The 10,936-nt window shown below is 37.3% G+C and overlaps 3 protein-coding genes across 3 annotated transcripts; 2 read left to right on the top strand and 1 right to left on the bottom strand.

Annotated features, from left to right (window-relative positions):
* The first annotated feature begins 207 nt into the window (after window positions 1–207).
* On the top strand, window positions 208–5,058 carry LOC105381329. The gene is made up of 11 exons (XM_048622516.1): window positions 208–406; window positions 503–587; window positions 978–1,048; window positions 1,165–1,507; window positions 1,627–1,828; window positions 2,128–2,219; window positions 2,339–2,509; window positions 2,957–3,103; window positions 3,703–3,846; window positions 4,298–4,400; window positions 4,876–5,058. Exons 1-11 carry the CDS (start codon window positions 295–297, stop codon window positions 5,053–5,055), a joined length of 1,650 nt encoding a protein of 549 aa, XP_048478473.1. The 5' UTR covers window positions 208–294; the 3' UTR covers window positions 5,056–5,058.
* Window positions 5,059–6,396: 1,338 nt separating this feature from the next.
* On the bottom strand, window positions 6,397–8,086 carry LOC105381328 (26S proteasome non-ATPase regulatory subunit 11). The gene has a single exon (XM_011551028.3). It carries the CDS (start codon window positions 7,947–7,949, stop codon window positions 6,687–6,689), a length of 1,263 nt encoding a protein of 420 aa, XP_011549330.2. The 5' UTR covers window positions 7,950–8,086; the 3' UTR covers window positions 6,397–6,686.
* A 211-nt stretch (window positions 8,087–8,297) lies between these two features.
* Window positions 8,298–10,559, top strand: LOC125488837. Its single transcript, XM_048622363.1, has one exon. It carries the CDS (start codon window positions 8,393–8,395, stop codon window positions 10,316–10,318), a length of 1,926 nt encoding a protein of 641 aa, XP_048478320.1. The 5' UTR covers window positions 8,298–8,392; the 3' UTR covers window positions 10,319–10,559.
* Window positions 10,560–10,936: the final 377 nt, after the last annotated feature.

Below are 10,936 nucleotides of genomic sequence, written 5' to 3' on the forward strand. Positions count from 1 at the left end.
GGTACAGTGATCACCTTATAATAGATAAAAATATTACAAGCAAAAATACATCACACAAATCTGTCTATTTCATGTATTTCAGTGTCGGCAACGAACGTAGACCTACGAGTATACGAACCGTTATTATTCTGAGAGATAGCGTAAAAGACCACAGAGTACCTTGTTAAAAAGACAAAAAATGTCAAGAAAAAGCGTCAAAATCACGTCAAAAATCAAAATATAAATAAATTCTCAAAACAAACATATCGCGAAAGTTTTTCTTTGCTGTTAATTCGATTGCAGAACTAAAATGAAATGGATTCTGCAAATAAATTAACTACAACATGCAACTTTATCGATACATCGAAAAGTTTAAAATTTCAAGCAATAACTGTAACTATACAAAAACTTGCCGACCAATTTAAAGGTTAGTTATTTTAATATTAAACTTATGCATAACTTCAATAAAACTCAAGATCAAATCTTGCCATTCTTACTATTTAATTTATACCCAATATTGCAGATGTAGTTTTGGACTACGAGGAGCTAAGGCTGCAGTCGGAAAAATATCAGGCGCAGTGTGATGCACTAAATCAGGAACTTACTAAGTCAGTTTTAATTATTATTTTATGCACAATAAGGAAAAGAGTGTAAGATAAGCAGTTTATCAATACCGACTGAATGTGAAATAACAGAGTAAAGTATATTTTGTTAAGGCTGCCACGGTTTTCTAAGGGGAAGAATGGGTCTAGAAACTCCTGTGCCATATTTATAAATTGGACCTTTAAATTTATTTACACACTCAAACAATATGCAGAGCTAACCAAAATTACTGATGTTTAATTAACTTAACTTTATACTAACCTAGTCAGATTTTTACATATTTTCTGCTTGTTGTCTCTTGTGACCATCTAAAAGTAAATTAGATACATATTTATATTTATGCTGCAAATTGGATGTTATAGTAGCCTAATATTATATCTTCTCTTTTCTTGCAGGAAATCTTGCAGAAACTGTACAGGTTTGAAAGAAGTTGTTGCAGAAAAAGATAATGTTATTCAGCTTGTCGGTAAGAATTCTTATTATGACATTGTAAAAAATATTTTTCTATGTGATCATTATTAAAACAGTCTTCTCAATAGACATTTATTAAAAAATTATCTTAATGATACTTATGATTTTCAGGCTCAACACTAACTAAGCTAGATGAAACAAAAGACTTCAAACTATTAAAAGAACTGTTTAAAATACTGTGTGGTGACATACACACACTTACACCACCGAGGGACCAGGACAACATAGAACCAGACAACAACAAACTACCAAAAGCTGCTTCCACCTCAACTCCCAAGGTAGAGGCGGCTTCACCATCATTCACAGAACCATCAGCAAGAGAAGACTCAGTGTCGGAGATTGAAGGCACCCCCACCGGCCGGACAAGCCCAATCATACTGTCAAAGAAAGTAAGGAGTCGCACTACTGTTGACACCACTAGTGCGGGAGAAAAGAAGAAAAGTTCCAATAGTTGGTAAGAGGTTTTTATAAATATATAATATTTTTTTTATATTGCTACCTAATCTGTCTTTTTAGTTTACACTATGTTTATATAGTAACTCAGCATTAATAAAATAATGATAATGTTTCCAGGCCAACATCAGAACCAAAGCAGGTGAAGCTAACATTCCCAACCAGCACTCCCTCAAGGACCAGCAGCCATGGAGGCGGCAAGATGAAGCAGTCTCGGCTGAACCTTGTCAGGAAGAAACCCAGTCTCGTGGTGGACCTCACCTGCTCTCCGGTGCTCTCTCAGTTTAAGTCCTCACAGGAGGACAGGGAAATCAAGGTTCAAGTAAGTCTAGATTAGATTCTAGATTGAGGCCTGGTGTATAATTTTAATTATACTACATACTTAACTACATAGGATAAAACTGTAAATAAATACTGGGCCTCATAATCATCACAACCCATCATATCCCCACTGCTAGGGCACGAGTATCTTTCCAATAAAGGAAGGGTTTTAGGGTATAAGTTAATATTGCATTTAGCTCTAAAAGGATCAATTTACGATTGTAGATTGATGCAGGCGATTACATCTAATTAACATATTTGAGAGTCAGGCTTATGGCATTACATACAATTTCATTTCAGGTCCCCATCAAGCAAGGATCATTGGACAATGATGAGACAATCCTGCCGTCACCAACCAGTGGACTTCCACTGCAGGCTAAATACACATCTCTGTAAGTTAATGTTTCTCATTGAATGGCAGGAATCACCTTGATGCTAAAATATCACATCCTCGAAAGAGATTTATGTTTTTTAGTGGAAAATAATATTACAAATGTGCTCTAACTTGCAGCTACAAATCTTCAAGTACAAAAAACAGTCCATGCAAGTTGAAAAGGCCAGAAGATTTGAAGATTAAACTTGAAGACACAATTAGGTTGGACGCAAACAACGACACCAGCGACCAACCGACAGGAGATGCGACGTGCATGGAGGAATCCATCAACCTGTTGCAACCTTTCAAGTATGTACTGTACTTGAAACCTCTATAATACAAGAACAATACATTCGCACCGCTTTACAGAATAATGACCGCGTCCTGATATCGGGCAAACACACAGATACAGGCTCATGTGAAACGTATAATCATAGACTCATATTTACAGTTCGAGTTAAACCTCAGTTAAACGATGCATATGCCTTATACATTTAGATAACAGTTATTCCTAACCCAAATAGCCGCCATTTTAACTTATACCTACTACCAACTTTTTTGCTAATCCACTACGTTACCATATCAATGATTATTTATTACTCAAGCTACTGCCAACTTTTTTGCTAATCCACTACGTTACCATACCAATGATTATTTATTTTAATACTCTTAGTAGTAGCTCCACCACCATAGAATAACAAGTACAGTAGTATACTCGTTATTCTATGTCCACCACTCATGATTTTATAATTTCAGATTCCCTAAAAGCCCAAAGAAGCCGAGCGTGAAATTGAAAGAGGAAGTCGACGAAAATGCGACTCAATTTGATACAAATGTCAGTCTTTCCATATTACAACAAGTCGATAGAATTGAAAACGATGCACAGAAACTGAAAAGTGCAAGGTACGAAATATTATGTGTGCATTTTTGTAACCTTGAATATCCCTACAACTCATATTGCATAGCATGATTTGATTTGATGTTCTAGCAGTCAATCCACGGGCGCTGCAAGAAAATATCGATTCAGTATAAAAAAAACAGTCCCTATTCAAATATAATGTTGTCCTACCAACTTAATTGGCTTTTAAGGCATTAACTTATGCCCTCTAGCATCATATAATTATAATTATATCTACAGGCGGGCGTGATTATAGAGAAAGCAATACCCATATAGCTACCAACTTATATTATGACTGACGTTTTATCTTTATTATTATCAGTGTTTACCTTATCATAACCGCACAAGTAGGTACCACAATAACAACATATAGGTACGGTCAGGTGCAGAGAAACCTGACCCCCCTGCCATAGTAACAATGCTTCTGAGAGGGGTCAGGTTTTTCTGCACCTTACTGTACATATTTCCTATTAATATACTACCATCCATGTAAATCATGTAAATATACAGCATACCTACATTATTCAGTTCTGAAGTTATGACGCATTAGTATTTACGTATGAAAACAACTGGAAAAGTACCAAATGTTTTTTCTTTCTTACAGCCCAATGAAAGGTCCTTTGGCGGAGAATCTAAATATAACGAACATGCCGACCCAACATGACACAGAAGTGAGCATATCCGTTCTACAGAGGAACTCAAGCAAAAACAAACGCAGTGACATTGTTGATAAGAAAATCCACGTCAGGTTTGTACTCTCAGGCACTCTTTTTGGGAGTTATTTCCTGCACCTGGCTCGCTTGAATGGAGCTTTTGTGCATACCCCCAAGGACTAACTTAGCTTGGACCAATTCCCACTACGGTAGCCCGCGGGTTGGTGGGTCACCTCATAATGTTTTAGTTCACCCTAAGAGGGCTGGTATACAATACATACACTATACCGCGTGAGTTACCGAACTGAGCTAGCACCACTCTCCATAGTCAGCACCTTATGTCGTAGGCACATATCAACAGCTGATCCTTTAAGTAACGGACCGACATGGTGTACCTACTTATGCATCCGATTTAATTACATAACAAAGAATCTAAGCAATAGCTAATTGTGGAAAGAAGTAACTGGGAGCTACATTTGCCTTATATTCCTAAAATTACTTTTATCCTTTGGCATAGAATCAATCAATGTTATTTCTCCAAATCAGGAAAACCCCCGAGAAGCTAGAAGACATCTACAAGGAGCCGACGGTGCGCAAGAAGGCGGAGAAGCGCGCGCTGCCCGGCTGGAGCTGCGAGGAGTGCAAAAACGTATGTGATTTGAGTTTTTAAATACAAACAAATAAAATAGTGTTTCGTCGTTCGTCTAAAGCTGCGAACATACCGGACCAACGACCGCCAACTGTTATCCCAACGATGTATATTAATCATACATAATACAGGGCAGATTGCAACAACGAAGGTCAACGAAACCCGTTCGTTGGGCCGGTCTGTACGCAGCTGTAAGGACCGATTCGAATGCCTTTAGGTGGTAGGTTGGAGGAGTGACGAATTGGCTGCTATCTCCGAAAAAATATATCATAAAGACGTATCGATGCACAAAGGTTCCATTGATAGAGCTAGGTGCCGGTACTTACACCCCCACACCACAGAGAATCGAATAGGACGTATCGATGAATTGCAACTAAACTAAACTTGCACGCATTGCAGGTATCGCCATAGTTAGTTCGCTTTAAGTCTAAATATTAGTTCCCCGTAATTTACCTTTAACCTATCTCCCCACCAGTTCTACTCGGAGCTCTACAAAGACAACGAGGCCATGCTACTCAAGCTGATGGACGCGTGTTCCCGCCACCGCGGGCGCCGCAACCCCGCGCGCCCCGCTACCCCGCCCGGCTACTGGCAGCCGCGCTGGGACATGCCCACCAGCACTGAGGAGTTTAATAAACGTAACAACGCGGATTAATGTTAGTGATGAGCCACGTGCGTTGTACAGTTGCATTTGCATATTCCAGAGGATTTCACCGCTGCGTAACGCGTAACAATATTGTCGCCATTTTTTATCCAAATCATCAGTAGATGGCGCTACCAAAGCTAAAATTATGCGGCTTTGTTGTTTCTCTCAAGGTGAAGGATCTGTGTGCGATTATCGCGGACGCTTCACCAATTTTCCCATTTGTCCGAAAATATTCCAGAGGATTCCATTGAGTTATCTAACTTCTTTATCATTGTCTCCATTTTGATAGCCTATAATCATCTCTAGATGGTGCCACCGAAGCACAAAGTTTCGTCCCTCTGAAGCTCTACCAAACTTTTATAATTATTTCCGATATTTGTATTTATAAGTAAGTAAGTATCATGCGTTATTTTGTGAGTTGTGAGTCGCGTTGTTTGTTAGGCACCAACATTGCATGTTACCTGAATTTTTGTGTTGGTACTTAAAGACATTTTATACTCTTATACATGTATATAGATATTAAGCATAACTTGTCGTAAAAGTGGCACAAATACAGTCAAACTATAAGTCCTGACATCAAAGAGTGCTATTTTGCTTAGACTTTTTATGATGATCAGTTATTTACTTACTTTTAACTACATACATTTTAAAAATAAAATACCGATTGATTATGGATTTATAATTGGACTGTAACTAGGTACATATTAATAGTAGCTACCTATTACTGTTCTCTAATGTGATACCTCAGACCAATCTGATACAATGATAATATATAAGTACATCGATCCTTGTATCGTCTCGAAGATAAGTCATAAGTCTACCTAAAGACAAATTCTGTTCTGTGATTGTTAAAACGTGATTGTATCATTAGGCTATGACTTTTCCTTAGGCTATGAATATTGGTAAAAAAAGTCTACTTGGGTAGTACCTACCTCGGCATTACACACACAGTAGTGCCTTATTTAGGCTAGTTATAATTACTTGATTTATAATTTAAATAATAAATGCTAAAGTAAAAAACATATTTTATTCCACACTATCTTGATTTTCGTATTAGTTTCCATAGTAATAAATAATTTATTACTAAGTAAAGAATGTTTGGCTTTTCCACTGGTAGGTAAGTACATAAGGTTACAAGACTTACAAGCACGGTCAATACCCTTTTATAGCAATTCAATGTTAACAACTGTACTTATATTACAATTTAGGTCATCACAACAGATTTATTTCAAATGTAAGTACCTGAATGCATGTAGCAATGTACTTGTGAGTCAGAGCACACTCTGCCAAGTGACTTGCAAAATCTGGTGGGGTGTGGGAGGAGGGCTCAAGGTGAATGATACAGAAATATTGGGAGAACACCTCATTTATTTATCTCAATAAAACAGAATATAATTTTCCCTAGCTTATTAAGTATGAAATGGAAAGTAATGTAAACTCAAATTATCAGGATTAGTATTTAAGAGCAGGAGAGAATATATTAACCATTATTACTATTAAGTTTTGAATATTACAACAGTAAGGTAAAACAAATCAAATTAAGCTCATCAAAAATAGTTTTCCTTCAATTTGAACTGAAATTTAATGGTTACTTTGATATTATTTTATATAATTTTAATGCTACAAATTTACACACAGGCCTACGACAACTTCTTAGCTTTCTGATAAAGAGTATCAACTACTTTGCTCATATGATGGATGGTTTCCAGGACAGTCTCATAGGTTTTCTCCAAGGGGGATTCATCAAAAACTATAAGTACACCCTCTCCTTGGTCTAAGATGCCATTTAGCTTCTTGTCCAAAATCATTTGTGACAGTTTCTTCTCCACCTGGATGACGGGGAGGCGGATGGAGCGTGCCACGTGTTCCACCTGCACTCGCATGTAGGGCTCCACGATGCGGCACAGGTTCTGCTCCAACATGGTGTCATACAGGGCTCCGAGGTGAGCCCGCACCACCGCATCCTCTTCTAACTCAGGCTTGTATGATTTTAAAGCAGCTTGGAAGTCAGCTAGTGACCTCTTGTGAGAAGCAGTAGCGACAGCCCGCATCGCTTCCAGTTCCTTACCTGCATATTTCAAAGCAGTTTTGCTCCCACATACTACTGCCACTTCTTCTGCCTGATTCAACATAATCTTTGACAACAACATGTACTTCAAGCCTGTTAGAGCTTTTGGGCTATCAGCACCATCATATCCTTCAAAAGCTTCATAGAAGTATGAGTAAGCGGTTTTAAAATCGCGTTCGTCGGCCGCGTGTAGGATGCCTGATTGCAGGTCGAGGGCTGCTTGCATTTTGGGGGGACAGTAGATGGCGTTGGCTGTGGTTCGGGCTGATGTAAGTGAGGCACGGGCTTTAGGTAGGTTGCTAAGGGCATGGTATGTTTTGCTCTCTAGCAACAGCACCTCGACCAGCAGGTTCTTGTCGTCGAGCTTCTTGAGCTCGCGCAGCAGCGCCGTGGCCAGCTCGAGCGCCTCCGAGTGCATGCCGGTGTCGTAGTACAGCGCCACGAGCCGGGCCTCCAGCGACTGCCGCAGGAACGTGCGCCGCTCCTCCTTGGCCCACTCGATGCACTCCTTGCATAGCTGCACCTCTATCCCGGTCCCGGCCTCCAAGTCGAGGAAGAAATCGACCAGCGAACGCACCAACTTGGCAGCTTTCGCTTTGCTGATCAAACTTAGAAATGGCCTCGTAGCTTTTATGAGCTCGGCCAGTTCTTGGGCTTTACCTTCTTTCTTGTACTTTTCGCCGAGGTTTAAGATACCCTGCTCCTTAGCACGTATGTTTTCTTCATCATCCTCGGGCACTTCACCAGTGCTAACCATCTTGTCGATCATGCGGACGTCTTCCTCCCTCTTTGTCGACGAGACGCGTGACCTCTCGAATAACATTGCACCGGCCATGCTGGGTATATTTATACGCTTATGCTAAAAACACTATAAAATCGCAGAACAACGGTTGATTACACTTTTCTCCTTTGTAAACGCAAAGTCATCGACGGCCTCTTTTTTCGGAAACAAGTCGTATCGTATGGTAGACGCGAGCGGTATTACTGCAATAAAAAAATAATTCTACCAAGAATGCATCAATAATTCTACCACAAAATGATTAACAGTCTAAACTTATTCTGAGCTTCAATGAAACTACTTGCTTGGTGTAGTTTGAGGTAAAATTGAGTAATGAGGTGATGAGTAAGTTGTCTATGGTAAGGTAAAATAAATGACTGGCGGTCTATAATAATGAGATAATAATAAATAAATAAATAAATCATTTTAAAACAATTATATGAAAGTAACTTACTGAATAAACACTTATTTCATTCTCAGACACAGTTTCGTACTAAAATATGAATAAAGAGGAAGGTATTGTGTTTTTATTTGATATAGTAAAAACCGTTAAATTCTTTTATGAAAATCCAGTAATTCTTTTCACGAAGAAAGACTTTTCCGATGTTGTGTTCAATACACTCTGCGAAATAAGAAAAGCATTGTTAGAAAATGCATCGCTCAATGAAGTATCAGATATTATAGTAGAGAGTCATATTCAATGGCTCCATGCTGTAAAAGATATTGAGAATGTAAAGAATAATGAAAATCTAAAAAGAGATGATGTATATACTGCCATAGAATATACTTTAAATGCTTTATGTTCTCGTTTAAAATATTTACAAAGATATGTAGATAAATATCGCCCATACCTTTCAAACGAACAGCAAGAAGACATGAGGATCGAGCTGGAAATAATTCACAATATGCATGATGATGCTGTAATATGCCTTTCTGAAAAACTTAAATGTTTTAAAAGCTTTATAGGTGACGTTGAATTTGAATGGAAGACAATAGATCAAATAAATCAGTTACTAGAATGGTTGGATGAAATAAATGATGCATCTTCTATGGTAACTACTAAGTACTTCACATCGTATCTCCCTAATTTGAATGAAAACTTGACAAAGACTCTACAGCGAGTAGTAGAGGATTTTATTAAAAAAGACTCGCCTTCTTCTCATGACATGCTAAAAGACCTTAATCGGTATCGAAAGCAACTCGGCTCATTAGTTCGGTACGTAGCAGAACATAGTCGAGAAATGTACAAAATAACGGCACTCATTAAAACTGTTGAAAAACAACTTAGTGAATTTGGTGATGAAACTCCCAAGCATTCCCCTGTTTTAAAACAAGTTTTACACAAAAAGAAATATTTAGAGGAACGTTTGGAACATTTAGAAAAGATAAAAACTACTATCGAAGACCTGCACAGTATCCAGAAAATTCCCAGTTTTGAAGGAATACTTGATAAAAGAGATTTGTGTATGTGTGAAGATTTTTACCAGTTAAGAATTTTTAACCATTCACTACCGCCCGTTGAAAGGCAACGACTTGTAACTGAATTATGTCATTTGTGGAATGTTGCACTGTATGGAGTAAAGAAAAATAAGTCATTTATTTCCATATTTAATGAGGCTGATGCTAATCAAGAGTTTGAAGATGAACTTGGTAGATTTTATGTAGATGCCCACAGTAGAAAAATTTATGTAATTCCCGATCTAGACGAAAAATTTCAACAAAATGAAAATAATGAATTGGTTCCTTTAAGTGACGATGCAAATCATGTTTATTTTTATGATTCATGTGGAAGATATTACATTGATGAACTATCTAGACGTAGGATCTACAAAGCTCTTGAAACAGAAAGTGAATATATGATGAATACAAACGGTGAATTGTCAAAAGTTAAAGAAGTTAGGGATGGAACAATGTTTTATTTTGATACATTGGGACGCTACTATATCAATGATGAAGGTCAACATATTTATCGTGATGAAGATTCACTAACAGAATATGAATGTGATGATTTTGGAAACTTAGTGCGTATATGTAGTAGACCAAATTTTTTAAATGTATGTCCAGAAGAAATAAATGCCACCAAAGAATCCAAATATCTACAGGAAACTGTTGGAAAAGCGTTGAGTACTTGTATAACAGATGTTATTCTGCATCAACCAGAAGATCCAATCAAATATTTAGCTGAAGCTCTATTTAAATATAGAGAAAACATTGAGCGTAAAGAAATTTGTGGAAGAGAAAAAGAAGCGCTTATGGTAGAAAGAGAAATCAGGGCAGCTGAAGATCGAGCTGAGGCTGAAAGAAAGGCTTTAGAACTTGCCATGACTGATCATGAAGGAAGTGAAGCCACTGACCTTGATTCAAATATGCTACGTTACAAAACAATGGAGAGTACTGTTATAGGATCGCCAATCACTGATACTTAATTATAGTGATTAGTGATCAGATCACACATTAACTAATACTATTTAATTCGGAATTTATATATATTAACCTTAAATAAGGTGGTATCTACTCAATGTTAGAGTTTATTATTTTATTATTAGTTATCTAGATACCTAGTTATTAAATAACACTTTTGTTTTCTCATTCAATAGTATAATAATTTTATTAAATATTCTGTTTTGTACATTCCTAATTAAATAATAATAAAAGGTACCTAATTTCTATGATTTTTAAACCTAATGTTGAATAGTAGGTACAATATTTTTTTGCTTAATTTCAAACCACTTTTATTATTGCACTTTAAGTTCTCCGAAAAGGAGTAAGATTTTCTAACTAAGAACGTAAGAACCTATTGCACTGCAACGACAGACGATGGGATGAAAACAGTTCCGATTCTTTACTATTTACCTATATTCCTGTAATGTAAAATCCTTGCGTGTGAATAGTTAACAATATTTTATCTAAGCACTAGTTTACGCTTAGGGAAGATGCATAGATTAAAACTAAATAATGGAAGATATTATTCCTCTAATCTTTGCGGGATTTCATATTTACACCCTAATGTGCCTTCCCTCGTCGTCATTGGAGTATAATGGTTG

The sequence above is a fragment of the Plutella xylostella genome, chromosome 8, assembly GCF_932276165.1.
Source record: "Plutella xylostella chromosome 8, ilPluXylo3.1, whole genome shotgun sequence".
Lineage (NCBI taxonomy): Eukaryota > Metazoa > Arthropoda > Insecta > Lepidoptera > Plutellidae > Plutella > Plutella xylostella.